Source organism: Fusarium redolens, assembly GCF_020744475.1.
Source record: "Fusarium redolens strain MPI-CAGE-AT-0023 chromosome Unknown BKA55scaffold_1, whole genome shotgun sequence".
NCBI classification, from domain to species: Eukaryota; Fungi; Ascomycota; class Sordariomycetes; order Hypocreales; family Nectriaceae; genus Fusarium; species Fusarium redolens.
Genome location: NW_025763664.1, coordinates 1,570,793 through 1,586,639, shown reverse-complemented (window position 1 = coordinate 1,586,639; position 15,847 = coordinate 1,570,793). Strand labels below are relative to the sequence as shown.

Sequence of the window (15,847 nt, the reverse complement as noted above, 5' to 3'; positions counted from 1 at the left end):
TCGGGGAGTTCGATAGGTTGTTTTGGCGACGCGGATAGGCGGGTCCGTGGATACCGGGCCGGAGATGACGGGTAAGGACGGAGACGGAAGAGGTTCGGTGTGGGGCCGATTAGTTCAGTACGGCGTGTAGAGGGCTTCTGGGTCGTCTTTCCTTTGGGCTGGGGCTAATACTACATGTTCGGCCTATGAGACTTACCGAGCTTTCCTATTTAGGCATTTTCAAGGTAGACATGTCCTCGTGAGAGAAATTGGATAGACGGAGAAGACGCGGATAGACGGACTTAAGTGGATCTTAACACCCTCCATTATCAAGTCGTATAGCTAGATCCTGTCAACTCCACACTACCGATGAGCTCTCCGTAAATAGTTAACAAGATAGCTAGCCCCATATTGAGAAATGAAATGTGAATAATCATTCAGAAATTCCCTCTGTTGCTCTACCAGGGCTGTCTTACCAACCTCATAATCTATAACCCGTTCTTGAAGCTCAATATGGGTTCTATTCCTACCCGCAAGCAACCCAACTTCCTCGTCGTCGTTGCTGATGACTTGGGATACAGTGACCTTGGATGCTTTGGCTCCGAGATAGAGACTCCAAATCTCGATCGCCTCTCACAGACGGGTGTGCGATTGACCAATTTCCACACGGCTTCAGCATGTTCTCCAACTAGGAGTATGCTCTTCTCCGGAACGGATAACCATATTGCAGGCCTGGGCCAGATGACAGAGCACATGGCGAGGTTCATGGATAAGTATAAAAACCGGCCTGGTTATGAAGGATATCTCAACTTTCGCGTTGCTGCGCTTAGTGAGATTCTTCAAGATGCTGGTTATCACACGATTATGTCTGGAAAATGGTAGGTTGAGAGCAACTTTACAGCTTCATGCCATGGCTAACATCTATCACCAGGCATCTTGGAGCGACGAATGAGACCTCACCTCACGCGAGAGGTTTCGACAAGAGCTATGTCTTCCTATCAGGGTGCTGCAATCACTACAACTACGAACCACAACTCGACGACCCAGCGCATGGGTTCTTCACGCCTATGAACGCTGGCAAGTTCTGGATGCAAGACGACAGATTCTTAAATCGAAAGAACCCAGAAGATATCCCCAACGACTTTTACTCGACAACTACCTTTTCTGAAAAGTTAATTGACTACCTAAAAGATCGCAAAGACACTGAACAACCATTCTTTGCGTACCTACCTTTCACCGCACCCCATTGGCCTCTTCAGGCGCCGCGCGAGACGATCGAGAAGTATAAGGGTATCTACGACGATGGGCCAGCAGCTTTGCGCAAACGAAGGTTGGCGAAGCTGGTTGAACTGGGACTCATCTCTGAAGATACCGAACCAGCTCCCATGACAATCGAACTGTGGGACAAGATGTCGCCCACTGAGAAGGCTGAGTCGGCGAGGAAAATGGAAGTCTATGCCGCTATGGTAGATATCATAGACGTCAATATCGGCCGCGTGGTGGATTATCTCGAGTCTGTTGACGAATTAGATAATACCTTTGTCCTCTTCATGTCGGACAACGGAGCTGAGGGGGCCATGCTCGAAGCTGTTCCTATGATGGGCAGTGTTGGGAGTGTCCCAAGGATCATCAACAAATACTACAACAACTCGATCGATAATATGGGAATGGCAGACTCTTACATCTGGTATGGTCCTGAGTGGGCATGCGCGTCAATGGCACCCTCTAGGGGTTTCAAAACTTGGATTACCGAAGGCGGAATTCGATGTCCATGCCTTGTTCGATATCCTCCTTTCTCTAAGGCTGGCGGATCACATACCGACTCATTTTGTACAGTCATGGATATTCTACCAACAGTCCTTGACTTGGCAGGTGTCCCCTTACCAGGAAGCAAATTCCGAGGCAGAGAAGTGTTCCCTGTGAGGGGCTCTTCATGGGTGTCGCATCTGGAAGACCAAGCTCCTGCTTTTCATGATGAGGAGAAGGAGATAACTGGCTGGGAGCTGTTCGGTCTTCGAGCTATCAGGGAGGGTCACTGGAAGGCTTTATACATGACTGCACCGCGGGGAAAGGACAAATGGGAGCTATATAATCTGAAGAACGACCCAGGCGAGTTACATGATCTCGCTGACAAAAACCCTGATATCATGGAGCGCCTGATTAAGTTATGGGAGATCTACTATTCAGAAACAGGAATGTTTGACCCAGGACATGAGTTTGGCATCACCAAGATCTAGGGCTTCAATAAATATTAGTCACGTATTTCGCAAGGACCCGCGCTAGAATGATATCACGTTCATAGTTCTTGTTGTTAGACTTTGGTATATGACTGGGTATTTTTTCGTTAATCCCTATGCCATTCTGTGACAAAGGCTCTGAGGTAAATTGTGATGGTGAGCTATGTATGTACTCTGAAGAGAATAGAAATGTTCCTTGGTGTACCATCTTCCTCGCCACACACGACTCCAGCCATAGTTCAATCGCACGACTCTCAAAACTCGCAATCCGCATATCGTGTTGTTTCTATACTGTTACCCTTGCCTTAGGGAACAAGAAACTCCTGACCTTAAGCTAGAGTGCCAAAAATAACTAATCTAATGGCATATAAAGGTTATGCCAAATTGACTTACGTCTTTTTATTGCATAGGATAGAGGTCCTAACTTTTCTTCCTCGCCTAGGTAGCCTTGATAGGAGTTCTCCTGATTTGTGGTTTTCTTTCTCTCTCTCTCTCTTCTTTCTGCTTCATTCAACCAAATATTGTCTGTTTCAACTTTTCCTTCTCTCCACTGCTCTCACACATGTCACGGAACACACCTTCTTGTTGCCAAAGCTCCTTGGGTGTTCCAAACTCTGCAACCTGACCGTCTGAAAGGACGAGGATACGATCAAAATCAGCAATGGTGCTCAAGCGATGCGCAATGACGATGAGTGTGCTGTCGGTAAACTCCTCTCGAATGCTGCGCTGAATGAGGGCATCAGTAGCCATATCGACGGCCGAAGTGGCCTCGTCAAGGACCATGATCTTAGGACGAGCCACAATGGCACGAGCGAGACAGAGTAGTTGACGTTGGCCTTGCGATAGGTTGCCGCCAGACTCAGAGATAGGGCTTGATAGATCTCTGAAGATGTTTGTGTTCTTAGCAGCAAGTGTCGAGGTTGCCGCAGAGGCGGGCTCATTAGTAGGCGTAACGGGTTGTGAATCCACAAGATGAACACGGCCCAGCGACTCGCGAAGCTCATCATCTGTATTATCCTCAAATGGGTCAAGGTTGGATCTGATAGTGCCTGAGAAAAGCACAGGGTCCTGAAAATATGTCAATTTCAATGTACTAAAATCGAAGGTGAATGCACATACCTGAGGAATGATAGCTAGACGAGATCGCAAGCTATGTAGGTCAATTTTGGAAATGTCCAGGCCGTCGATGGTGACGCTACCAGAACGGGCCTCCAAAAATCTGAATAAGGCGAGAGTCAGGGATGACTTTCCAGCACCTGTACGCCCCACAACGCCAACTCTTTCGTTATTCTTGACGTCAAAGGAAATTCCCCTGAGTACTGGTGGAAGGTCAGGGGCGTATGAAACCTCAAGATCCTTAATCTCCATAGTTCCCGAAGTAGGCCATGCGGCAGAAGGCTTCTCTCCCTCAAGTGACTCGGTCTCAAGTTCGGTATATTCAACGACTCGCTCGGTTGAGTTCATGTTCAGCTCCATACCGGCGTAATTTCGAATGGTCCAGAGGATACTCTCGGCAAAATCCATGGCAAAAGACAAGGTAAAACCAGCCAAAGCAGCATCCATACTGGGGCTCACAATGACGATTATTCCAACGATAGTCGAGAAAAGAGTGCCAATAAGGCCCATGCGTAGACCCATCCAGCGGTTCACAAGCCACATGTAAGAGGTGATAATACTCCACGAATCAAGTTTCTCATACATCCTGTCAATATAGACCTGTGTCTTCTTGTAGCCTCGGATTGTCGACACACCCGCAAGGGCTGCGTTGAAGAGCTCGAAGACCGGAGACTTGCAGTTGCTCTCAAGTCGCTTTAGCGGTCGCGCGCCATAGAGATACCTATTACCCAGGAGGATGCCGAGCCCCAGTAGAACTATAGCTAAGGGGATTACAATGCCGGACGCGAAGAAGGCGGCCACGCAGACACCGATCAGGGATAGCAAGTTGGAGATGAACTGAGTCCAGTCCATAGTGATACGGTTATCGATGATGTTGAAGTCGGACGAGAATCGATTCAGAATTCTGCCGACGGGAACGGTGTCGAGCCATCTGAGAGGAGTATGTAGGACAGTAAACAACATCTTTTCGAAGAGTGATCGGCTCGCTTTGATAGCAAGGAAGTAAGCCCAGAAGAACCTGAATGTGCCAACAATTGCGGTAGCACTGGAGATGGCAATGTAGATCCATAAGTAGTACTTCAAATCGTAGTGAGTCCCACTAGCCCTGAACTCAGGCGCAGAGCTGTACGGGAAATGTTGAAGTGAGAATACTGAGGCGTGGCCATGTTGCTGCTGGATGCTGCCAGTAGAAATACTTTCGTCGACATCACCGGTCCAAATTCGAAGCCACCATGCTCGGCCTGAAATCAATGTTAGCAGTAAACTTGACCATAGAATTATAATGCTCACCAAGAATGCCAACTTCATATCCAAGAAAAACAAGCGCACAAATACTCCAAAGGAAAACACCGCCACTGTCTTGCAGATAGGTCAGATAGACATGCTTCTTAACGACGCCCCTTTCCCGAACTTCTTCCTGAATGAACTGCTTGGCGTTTTTGGAGGGCACCTTCTGCAACGTATTATTTTCATTATTCTCAGTAGGGTCCGTGACGGAAGCTTCCTCGGAATTAATAGCCGTTGAGGAATCCGTGGTCTCATCTTCAGATGTTTGCTGCGCAGTCTCTTCGTGTTGGCGAATCTCCTCCAAGGTTCCATCCTTAATAAAGTCAGAAACCAAACCAGCATGCAGAGCAACACCTTCACCAAGCTCGACTATATACTTGGTCTTCGACTGCACCAAAGCAACGTGATGAGTGACGAGGATTCGAGTACGTCCCTTGCAAATATCGCCTGTGACACACTTCTCAAAGATATGGCGGCCAACATGTGCATCGACAGCACTAAAGACATCGTCCATGACTAGGATCTCGGCTCGTGAGTAAATGGCCCGAGCCAAAGTGACCCGCCATTTCTGACCGCCGGACAGATTGATACCGTTTGCGCCGAGCTCCGTCTTGTCGCCATCTGTCAGAATCTGCAGATCCTTCTTGAGAGCACACACATCAACGACCTGATTGTAGCGTTCCTCGACAAAGGGAAGTCCGAATAGGATGTTATCGCGTAGAGATGCGCTCTCGAGCCAAGGGGTTTGACCAACATAAGCAATAGATCCGGGAATAATCCAGTCGCCGAGGTTTGCTTGGGCATCGTGACGCTCTTCCGGGGCGATGGTGTTAGGCACATAAACAGAACCCTCCAATACATCAGTTTCACCAAGAATGGCAGAAAGAAGTAAACTCTTTCCTGTGCCGGTCTTTCCAGAAATCACCGAAAGTTCGCCAGCAGGGAATCTTATGTTTAGATTCCTCAGGATGAACCTATCCTCATCGGGTGTTTCGTCATCTTCGGGCCAGGCAATAGATGCGTCTTCGAAGGCCACATCTGTGCCTTCGGAAAGGGTGTTCTTCATCTCGGGACCATTGAGATACGTTTGGATTCGCTTGAGGGAGACAAACGTGTCAACTCCCATCGTAATGAGTTCTGGTAGCACCCCGAGCGAGACTTCCAAAGCCTTGAAAATTCCAATGCTAACGAAAGCAACAGAGGGTAAAAGTTGACCGTTCATAACAGCATAGACAGCAAGGGATGTCGCAGCAAGTAGAATGGGGCTGACGACCCAGCATCCAAAAAGACCGGTATCGACAACAAAAAGTCCCCATAATGTCTTTAGTTCCCTCTCTCGCATAGCCAAGATGCGCTTCTCCCAGCGACTCTCTAAGGCAGCGAACTTGATCTGCCTCATACCAAGAAGAGCTTCGTTGACCACCGCTAACTTCTCATCGCGGAGTTTCATCAACTTATCCGACCTGGATAGCAATTCTCGAGAGAAGTAGGTGTTGGCGGGAAGAGTAAGACCCCAGGCTACCAGACCAGCTGTGAAAGGAATCCATCCGATCAAGCGAACCAAAAAGAATGAGAAAAATAGCAGTTTGAAGACACTGTTGATAATCAGGAACTGGAAACCCGTGAAGTTCGAGATTCGCAACGCATCAACACCAACAAGGTTGACGATTGCCTGTCGAGACTTCAACACACTTGAGCCGTCATCGGAATCCTCTTCATTTTTCTTGTCTTCCGCTTTGTCTTGTGGTTCATCTGATTCTTTAGATTTATCCGCAGACTTGACGTTCTTGCGTCGAAGCGACTTTTCGAAGATCAGTGTTGACAATTGCGATCGGATAGGGAGAGCAATGCTCGCAAACGAGTACCAGAATACCCATCCTTCAACCCACTTTGACGCATCAGTATACGGTAAAAATGTTTACATATGAAGTACTTACAGCATCTAAGAGATTAAAGCCAGCCATGGCAAAAATCAAAATCCAGAGCTCCAAGTTGGATGCTCCGGATAGTCCTACATCGCGCTGTTCGAGAATGTTGATAACACGTAACATGGTCCAGAAAGGTAAGAGGGCCAGGATGTTTCGGAATACAGTAAGGGAGAACTGCACCATAAAGGCTCCTTTGTATGCCCAAAACAGGGAGCGAAAGAGGCTGCCTTGAGGTTTAGATGCGAGCCAGTCCTCTTTCAAGTCAGCAGCTCTCAGCGTCCGGTCGACATGGGGAACGTCGCTGGCATCCAGATCATTCTTTTTGACCGCAAAAGAAAGGAGGGGGTCAACCCAGGACCACGTGTAGCGGCTGAAAGCAGAAACAGTCCATTGATCGTCGACTTTTTGACCTTTGAAGAAGACATCAGGTCGGCGTGGAAGTAGCACACTGAAGAGGCAGAGGAAGACGACTGCACCGACGTTCACGGCACGAAGAACAAGGGTAACTGTGTTGTCTCGGGTAACATGCTGAGCCTCCTTAATCAATTGGGGCACAGTCATGGTGGTGACAATAAGAGAAGACCCAAAAAGCCACAGACCAAGGTCGTGGACCTTTACAGGCGCATGATGGGCACTCAAGGAGATGGCATGTAGAAGAATAAGAGCCTGTTTGGAGAAGCATGTTAGTGTCCATTGCAAATTGCCATTTTATCTACTCACCCATGCCCCAGCAATGAGCCAATTCTTAAGCAACAGTGAATCTGACTGCGAATTCAGGGATTGGAGTACTGAAATTGCAATCGATGATCCAAGACCAATGGCGGACAAGGCAAGGATGAAAACTTTGGGAAGACGGTTTGAAAAGGCGGCCAAGCTTTCAGGCGTACTCTTGCCATCAGCATCCTCATAGAAGTTGTCCCGTGCAGTGCGCTTCCGCAGTTGGGTGGTAGCTGTGGCTAGAGCAGGCGTAGTGGCCAATGCTACAACAGCAAGGCCTGTGCCAGTCAAAATCACATCGATGTTATTGGGCACACCCATGATCGAGGCTTTCTGAGCAGGATTGCTGAGGAAGTGTCGTCGGGAACAATGGCGAAAAACGCCAGAATGCAATCTTTGTTGTCGCCCTCTGTTATCGTTGTTGTGGTGGTTATACTAAGTCGAGTTGTAAAATCTTGAAGAGGCAGACCAGAAACAGTCTATACATTTGGCGTGCTCTGAAATGAAGAGGGAAAAGAAGGAAAAGATAGACAAGGATTCAACACAGGCTTTAAGAAATCTTCCAAATCAGTCACGCCTTACGCATGTAAGCTGGCTGATGCCGCTTCAAGGATTTGTAAAAAAAAGACGGGACCCTTCAACTCCGTGGCAAGTGGGTTGAGTCAACGAAACAAGACGTCAGAAAGGATCGGTTAGATAATCAAGAAGTGCGGTTTTTGGATCAGGTTTAGTCTTAGTGCTTCAGGGAACCGCTCGAACGGGGTTGAGAGAAAATAGTCTGGGGGGTTGGTAGGGGCAAGGATCGGATTGCGAGATATCTTACAAAGGTCCATTGTTGGGAACCTAGCAGATTTGAAAAAGTTCCTTTGATATCAGGTTGCTCCATGACTCTTCACGGCGAGGCATCAACGATCCATAAAGAGTATAGTTCGTTTCTAATGCAAGGTATGATGTGCAGAACGTGAATGCTATAGTGTGGTATCAACGGGATCCGGCTATCAAGTGTACCTCCTAGTACAGGATACCCCATATCACTCGGCACCGGGGCCCTTGGGCAGGATCCTTTCCTTTTTGTGTCTCTTGTGTTAAGCAAAATGAGGCCGGCATCGTTCAGTCACCGCTCGTCAGCCACTAGAGGTGACAATGCAGGGTCTTTTCGAGCCGGCCAATCAGCACCATAAACCATTCATGTGGTTGGCGGAGACTAACAGGGTCCACCACGATCAGCAACCATCTTGAACGACAGTTTTGATGAGAAGGATCTGATGAGGTTGTATCCGGAGATAGGCAGTAGAGTTGATGCCTTGAGGCTTTAGATTTCAGGCAGTACGTTTTACTATAAGCAGTTGCTCTGGCAAGTTCGGTTGAAAAAAAAAAAAAAAAACTCTGTTCTATTTTTCGCATCGACGTTGGTGAGTAAAGAACTTCTACAGAGCGTGGTGTAACACGGATAGTCAAAAAGTCCACCCAGCGGGTTGGGAATGCCGTTCCCGGGACGTTTGGCCCGTGCGGAGATCGCTAAATCCAGTGGACATCTGGAAGGTGGACCCGGCGAACCGTTTATGGAAGGACCTTCAACGAGCGGGCAATTCTATCCCGTCTTATCCAGCCCATCGGATTGCCTTGTCAGCAGCGATACAATTGAGCCCTTTAAACATTGTATGTTGAGTAGGTACCTATAGAACAGAAAAATCTTTGTCTACCAATACATGCCAAGTCACAACGCAACTACGATATCAGAGCGAGCAAGATCAGATATTAACAGCTTCGATGAAGGGTCTTTCTTCAAGATTGTTTGCTGAACTTGACGCTGTATACATAAAAGAGTGGCCATTGCCTTTGCAAAATTCATGATCAACTTGACGGCGTCTGCTGTGACTCTTGTTGAACTATATCAACACCCATCCAGAGTTCTCGGCGACGTGACTCATCAAGCTAAGCTTAGATGGTTTCCTGGGCATCCAACTTGAGACATGCATTATTGGTTGGCGCAGGGTGTAGAAGGCGCCCATACGAGTTTTAAGACATAGTCTAGGTAAATGTCTGAGGGATGTCTGATACTATCGGAGATTTGATAACATTCAAGTGAGACGCCGAAACTAAATGCACAGGAGTCGGCCTTATCCATCGCCATGCCATGCCATGTTCATGTCCTTGATAGTTGAGGTAGTTTGAGATAGCTTCTGATCAGTACATAATGTTTCGCTAAGAACCGTAGCGATTAGGCGGGCGATCAGTAAACCTTCCACGAACCGTATCTACTTAAGTACCTAGCAGTTACTCCTGCAATGGCTCGACCAAGTTAGGTATCATGTATCTAGCAACCACTTTCCAATCAATAGCGGGGTCTGTGAAGGGACTGTGGAAGGCTTCATCTTGATTATCTACCAGGTGTGCCCACTTTATCCAGACTTCAAAGCCGTTGTATCTAGGTCCCATCTCAAGTTTTCACTCTTGAACGATTTCCATAAGTCCACCCAACCCGAGGTAAGAGAGCACGGAGAGATGCTAACTTGAAGGGAACACCAAGGGCAGCTCGATGCGGATTGATGAAACTGGCTCCTCTTGCTCGTGTTTACATCGCCTCAGTTCAGCAACCTAGAATTTTCCTCACTTCGAACAAACGTCACATATATCAAACACATTTATTCTGAACAAAACCGAGATCGATGTACTCAAAAAGCCCAAACTCGCAGTGTAACACCAAACTCCACTCTTATCACATCCACATGAGGTGATGCCGCCATGGCAGAGGGCGATGACGCCTTCCACCTTGTGCTATGGGCAATTATGCTCTTCCATGATACCCCAAGAATGGCTTCAAAACAAAATTGGCGCCTTCGGAAGACCCAAATTCTGGATGAGCTTGCCCGCTTCGGCTTCCCCAACTTCGGGCTTCCGTCCGTTCTTCCCCGCCTCCGCCGTCAATGAATGAATGGATGTAAAGGGCCAGTAACACTGGGTATGAATGGGCGTCCATTATGACCGGCACAAACTCTCGTATCCCAATGTCATACTCATTTGACCTTCGGGCACCCATTAGAAGCAACAGCACAACAACCGTGTTACCGGCCACGTCTGCAATATCGCCGGGCTTCTCCTGCAACTCGCCGGAGGAACCAACCACCCAAGATGGTCAAGATCACGATGATGCCCAATCCCAAGGATCGGGTAAACGACAGCGGCGACTTACCACCACCGACTTCACTCGCAGGAAACGCGCTGTAACAGCTTGTCAATTCTGTCGTGTACGTAAGACAAAGTGCGATAATGTTCGTCCAACATGTGGCTTTTGCGTGCGACATAGAGCCAAGTGCATCTATTTAGACGCAGACAGTGAGATAGGAGATGAGGGGGTGGAAGACGCAGTTTCAAATCGCCAAATAATGGACCGCCTGGATGAGATAAAGGAGATCCTTCAGAAACCCAACAACTCACCTCGACCTTTTTCAGACGTTGAGCCTATGCTCACAAATACCGAAGCTCCCCAAACACCTGCAGCTGGCAGCCCATGGACAAGGTTCTCCGCTGGTGCACAATACCAAACACAAAAGACAATACAAGTGCAACCACACGAATCTGAACGACTTCCCTTTGCTGCTCTGCGTTGCGAATCCCTGCTCCGATGGCCGGCACTCTGCAATATCATCCCGAGCGATGCCCGTGACGTTGACTCGTTCCCACTAAGTCCGGGGTACAAAGAAAGCAGTATACAGAAACCAAATAGTACCGGGAAAGGTATCGACGAATCCTCATTTGTCACCCTGTGTCGAAAGTTCCTTGCACATGTGCATCCTCGAAATCCAGTTCTGGACGGACAGCAACTCATAAGGCATGCTCGTACCACAGAAGAAAACGGTCTGAAATGGGACACCTCATCCTGCCTCGTTGTAAGCCCGCCATTCTCCTTCATATCCTATCAGCCTAACAATTCTAGCTTTTGTCGTGTGCTCTGGCTGAATATACTGGTTTTTGGATAAAACCAAATGAGTATCCTGTTCCACCAACTCAGGAGCAGCTTCGACAAAGAGACGACCCCGAGCAGGGTCCCAGGGCTGAACCGTACTATGCAGCAGCGCAAAAGAGGATGGGTCTTCTTGGAAATTCTATTGAAGATATTCAGTGTTTTGTCTTGGCGACCATATTCGAGAAATTTGCCTTTCGCCCGTTGAGGGCGTGGTACTACGTTCAACAAGCATGTTCTCGTCTGGAGACTCATCTGCGCCAGCGTGGTGAAAGACCTCGAGTACCTTTTCGGCAAAGCAATCCAGCAGACTACCATTTGGAGCAGAGACTCTTCTGGACCTGCTTTCGAGCAGAAAGGTCAGTGATGACCACCAATGTATTTGGTAGTTGAGTGTTAATTCGTTTGCAGTGAACTTGTTTTTGAGCTAGGATTACGACCAAGTGCCCTCGAGAGCTTCTCATACCCAGAGCCGCTTCCAACACCCCCGGAAGGCCTATTAACTGGAACTGGGCAGACTCCAAGAAGTGAAGGCTCGCATATCGATCATGATGAAGAGCAACGCTATGTTGACGAGCGAGGGTGGTACTACTACCTGTCCGAAATTTCCATCCGGCGCACAGTGGACGAGACCCTGAACCTTTTGTACAGAAATGGGGAAGAGTATTGGATGAAGCATCCAACGTACTTGATTCGTCAGTACCATGAAACTGAGCAACAGATATCGCAGTGGTGAGTTTTTATTTATCTTAGCATTACCTGAAGACTGACGCATCGAGTTCTCAGGCATTACCATCTTCCTGTTGCAGTCCAGTTTGAAAACGACGAACTCCCAGAAGAGGAATTCGCCTCTGCTCTTCAAGGCAGGGCATTCCTTTGGCAAGAGTATACGCTTCGCCCTATCTTTTATTACGTACTGCACTGTCCTCAAGATGATCCTGTGTTTCCTCAGGCGCATGCCCTTGCGCTGAAGGAACTCGATATTTGCTCCAAGATGGTTCATCGTCTCGCTTTCCAAGGGCGTCATGGCGGCACATGGTTAATATCTCGCAAGACCTTCCTAAGCGCATGTATCATTCTTGCTGCTGCCTCTAATCCACACCGGATTCATCCTCCTGATCAGTGGCAGATGCTCATTGAACTTGCAATACAAACACTGGAGCGTTGGGCAGTGGATGCTGTTGACGTTGGACAGATGGCCGAATTTCTGAGACATATGTATCACCAAGTATGAATGACAGTGCACCACCTTAGTTTATAAGTAATAATTTAATTCGTTTCTAATATTCCTAAGTTCATATGATTTTCCCCCTGTTAATTTTACAAACCATCAGTGTTGTATTAACTAAAGGTTGTAAACTATCGGTAAGTTTAGTATGCTGAGGTAGAGCTACTGGAGACATTCGGTACCGTTTGTATTTCACCAGTAGTGTCTCACTATTGTCACAAAACTGTATGCAAATCATGAAGTTCATTTGTATTCAATCTGATGGTCATAAATCGTTAATGGCTAAGGTACTAAGCAAAGAGACTCCTAAAATGATCCTGAACCTGCCTAAGTATTTTGTTACTAAGGATCGAGGTTCCACGTTGTCTTCACAAGTCGATTTCTTTCACTGCAAAGATATCCTTCAATACAAACAGTCAAAATCGCAATCACACTCATAACAAAAGAGAGGATATCAGTCTCTTAGTCTCACTCCTCATCGGAATCGTCGAGAGTCTTCTCAAATCCCTCAAGGGGAACTGCAGTTTTGATATAGTCGCGGAATCCACGGCTCATCTTCACAACAGCTCTGAGATGCTTCTCGCTGATTGTAACCCGCTCGGAATTCTCTTCATGAGCCTCGTTCTCAGCTAGAGCGAGGGCTGTTTGCATGGCGTTGCGAATCTCACGCCCATTCCACTTGAGACTACGAACATCCCGACTGTTCCAGACAAACTCGCGAGCTGCACCAGAAACATGGATCAAACCGTTTGAATCTCGGCTCAGACGGTCAAAGTTATGAGTCCAGATGCGCTCACAGTCCTCGTGAGTAAGACTCTTGTAATGCAATGCGACGTGAATACGACTGAGGAATGCAGTATCAAATGACTGAACCCGGTTGGTGGTCAGGAAGAGAACTCCACGATAGTACTCGAGGGCCCGAAGAAACACAGATACAAGGCCGTTCCGGGTAATATCCTTGGAGCGACGACGCTCGAGGTAGATATCCGCTTCATCGAGGAGGACAAGAGCACCGTAGCGTTGGCCAAGCTCAAGGAAGTAGCTCAGGTTGGCCTCGACGTTGAACGAGTCAACGCTGAGATCACCACTGGTCAGTGAAATAAGAGGTCGATTGGTTAGCTCGGCGACGCATTCAGCGGTGCATGTCTTTCCAACGCCAGGTGCACCATGGAGCAGGAAGATTCGACCTTCGCCTTTGTTCTTGACAAAGTCGTTACCCCAAGGCGACAACTTGCCGTCTCCCAAGTCGGCAGCAAACTTTCCAATCAAGGCCTTGACAGTCATCTTGATCTCATCGTCAAGAACAAGATACTTGAAAGCTTCCTTGTCCGTCTTCAGCTGCTTCAGGTTGGCGATATTCAAGTGACCCCATCGTCGATCGCCAAGAAGAAATCCTGGCATAGTCTTGCTGCACACAAGATAGAAGAGGTCATTATCAGGGGGAGAGTCTTCCGTAGGATCAAGGTCTTCGAAGCCATGATACGGACTTTCGGTACTATGGCTTGGGCGGTTTTCCATACAGGCATCGCACCCACATCGCGGGAGATCCTTTGGAAGATGGTCCTTAGAAGGAGGCGCGGTTTCATTGTAAACTGGAATGCGATGGTAGCGACCCCCACGCATGTTATCGGGTCCTTGATTATAAAATGTATCAAACCCAGGAGCATCGCAGATGACACGGCCGCACATGAAGCCGGTTGGTCCACGGCATTGTCTGTTGCTCGGCCCAGAATTCACAAGAAGCCCCTCGTATTCCATGTAGGTTGGTCGCTTCAAAAGCTCCCAATAGAGCTTGCCGAGGGCAATGTTCTTTTCTCTCATTGTCATTCCACCTTGGACTTCAAGGTCTTCAGGCCAAAAAGCTGCGGGAATGATGGAAAGGCTCCCGATGGCTTGTTCGCCAAGCCAGGGAGAGAGGTTGTAGCTGAACATGAAGCGGTTGACTTTTGTGCCATTTGACTCGAGCATCCAGCAATTGATGTTGTACACATCCCAGGAATTGTTGTGTCCCTGCCCCATTGTGACGCTGCTAATGACATATGGGGTCCAGATATCATAGCGCTTTGCGTAGAAGACTTCACCTGGCTTGAGCAGAAGCCAAAAGAGGTCAAAGGTGGCCCGAGGGGTAGCAAGTTGGTGACGCTCCTCTTCACGGCGGATCTCATCGCCGAGGTTGTCGTCAAGGAACTTGAGGAGAACATCGATATGCTTAGATGTAGTCGCGGCGTACTCAGATTCATGGGCCAATGGTTGGTGATCCTTGTAATGGGCGAGCTCCTGTCGATGATGGTAGAGGACCCGGTAAGGGGCATTGATCTTGACAGGCTTGGCGTCGAAGCTGATGTAAGGATAGTAGGCCACTACAGCCTTAAGGGCATTGATGAGGTGATCTGAATGAATGATCATGAAGGGACGTGAAATTTCTGGACCAGGAACTTCGGGCTCTTGACCTTCATCTGGGTAGAGATTGTCGTAACGATAATCAATGTTCTCGAATGCTTCGGTGATTGGCCTGTCTTCCTGGTCTCGAGGACCCCGAGATCGACGGTGCATCGGGATGGGGGATCGGCTCCGGGGTAAGACCTTCGTTATGATCTCGATAACGGGTTTCTCATCTCCCGTTGCATCTTCATCGACAACGAGGTTGATATCGCCATTGAAGCCGTACGGGGGGACGTTCTTGAAAGCTACGGGACTCTGACGGCCTGTTATACGGTCAGCTCAATCCCATTATAGAAGATACATGGCTGAAGACTGACATTCTATGACATTGTTTTGCCAACCGAGATACTTGACCACATGAAGGACGTCTGGCACTTTGCCATCGATCTTGAGGATTTCTGGTTTTGGGCACACCCTAGGCATGGAGTCCATGTGCAGACCATGTCTATATCTTGGCCTGGACCTGGGGGGGATGTCCTCGAAGCTCACGATGGAGCTGGTGTCATCGCCATCGACGACATGGACTTCATGAGGCTGAGGAGTATCCATGATGATTCTGAAGAACAAACAAGCTTATTGGGAGATACGGCAGACACAGAAGATGAAAGACAGATGGATCAAGAAGGTTAGAGAATGAGCTGGCCAGGGAAGAACCTGTGAGCATTTTGTTTGCTTTATAGAGCAATTGGCAAAGCTGTGTAAGCTGAGACTGGCCTATCATGATATTGAGAGACAGTCTACCCAATCAAGGAGTTCCTCTATCATTAGCTATGGTACCAGTCAAGGCAGCAACGCCTAGTTTCAAGCCCCATGGTGTTTGCCTTGAGCAAGTGTAACACAGTTCTTGGGTAGCATACGGAGTGATGTGGAGATATTGGGTGTGCCAGCTGCAGCACAGCCCTATGCAGCCTTAAGAGGCATTGCTGACAGTCAAAAGTGGATCTGTCTT

The 15,847-nt window shown here is 48.2% G+C and overlaps 4 protein-coding genes across 4 annotated transcripts; 2 read left to right on the top strand and 2 right to left on the bottom strand.

The window, feature by feature from the left end:
- Positions 1 to 492: 492 nt before the first annotated feature.
- Positions 493 to 2,216, top strand: BKA55DRAFT_588187 (alkaline-phosphatase-like protein; the record flags this gene model as incomplete). The annotated part of the gene is made up of 2 exons (XM_046194759.1): positions 493 to 857; positions 911 to 2,216. The coding sequence occupies 2 exons, from the start codon at positions 493 to 495 to the stop codon at positions 2,214 to 2,216; spliced, it is 1,671 nt and encodes a 556-aa protein (XP_046056254.1).
- Positions 2,217 to 2,640: 424 nt separating this feature from the next.
- BKA55DRAFT_11822 (P-loop containing nucleoside triphosphate hydrolase protein) lies at positions 2,641 to 7,226 on the bottom strand. Its single transcript, XM_046184764.1, has 4 exons — positions 6,557 to 7,226; positions 4,623 to 6,507; positions 3,336 to 4,573; positions 2,641 to 3,284 (listed from the first exon to the last, which is right to left on the bottom strand). The coding sequence occupies exons 1-4, from the start codon at positions 7,106 to 7,108 to the stop codon at positions 2,727 to 2,729; spliced, it is 4,233 nt and encodes a 1,410-aa protein (XP_046056253.1). The 5' UTR covers positions 7,109 to 7,226; the 3' UTR covers positions 2,641 to 2,726.
- A 3,019-nt stretch (positions 7,227 to 10,245) lies between these two features.
- Positions 10,246 to 12,462, top strand: BKA55DRAFT_497132 (uncharacterized protein; the record flags this gene model as incomplete). Its single annotated transcript, XM_046186438.1, has 4 exons — positions 10,246 to 11,154; positions 11,202 to 11,587; positions 11,640 to 11,960; positions 12,015 to 12,462. 4 exons carry the CDS (start codon positions 10,246 to 10,248, stop codon positions 12,460 to 12,462), a joined length of 2,064 nt encoding a protein of 687 aa, XP_046056252.1.
- A 462-nt stretch (positions 12,463 to 12,924) lies between these two features.
- Positions 12,925 to 15,447, bottom strand: BKA55DRAFT_682573 (uncharacterized protein; the record flags this gene model as incomplete). The annotated part of the gene is made up of 2 exons (XM_046198371.1): positions 12,925 to 15,161; positions 15,216 to 15,447. The coding sequence occupies 2 exons, from the start codon at positions 15,445 to 15,447 to the stop codon at positions 12,925 to 12,927; spliced, it is 2,469 nt and encodes an 822-aa protein (XP_046056251.1).
- Between the last annotated feature and the right edge of the window lie 400 nt (positions 15,448 to 15,847).

Bases quoted from the DNA above. Each gene is read 5' to 3' on its own strand.
- BKA55DRAFT_11822 (XM_046184764.1), bottom strand. From the start codon at position 7,108: ATGACTGTGCCCCAATTGATTAAGGAGGCTCAGCATGTTACCCGAGAC. The intron at 6,508-6,556 runs GTAAGTACTTCA...GATGCGTCAAAG, and splicing joins GCTTTAATCTCTTAGATGCT to TGGGTTGAAGGATGGGTATT. The intron at 4,574-4,622 runs GTGAGCATTATA...CATTGATTTCAG, and splicing joins ATATGAAGTTGGCATTCTTG to GCCGAGCATGGTGGCTTCGA.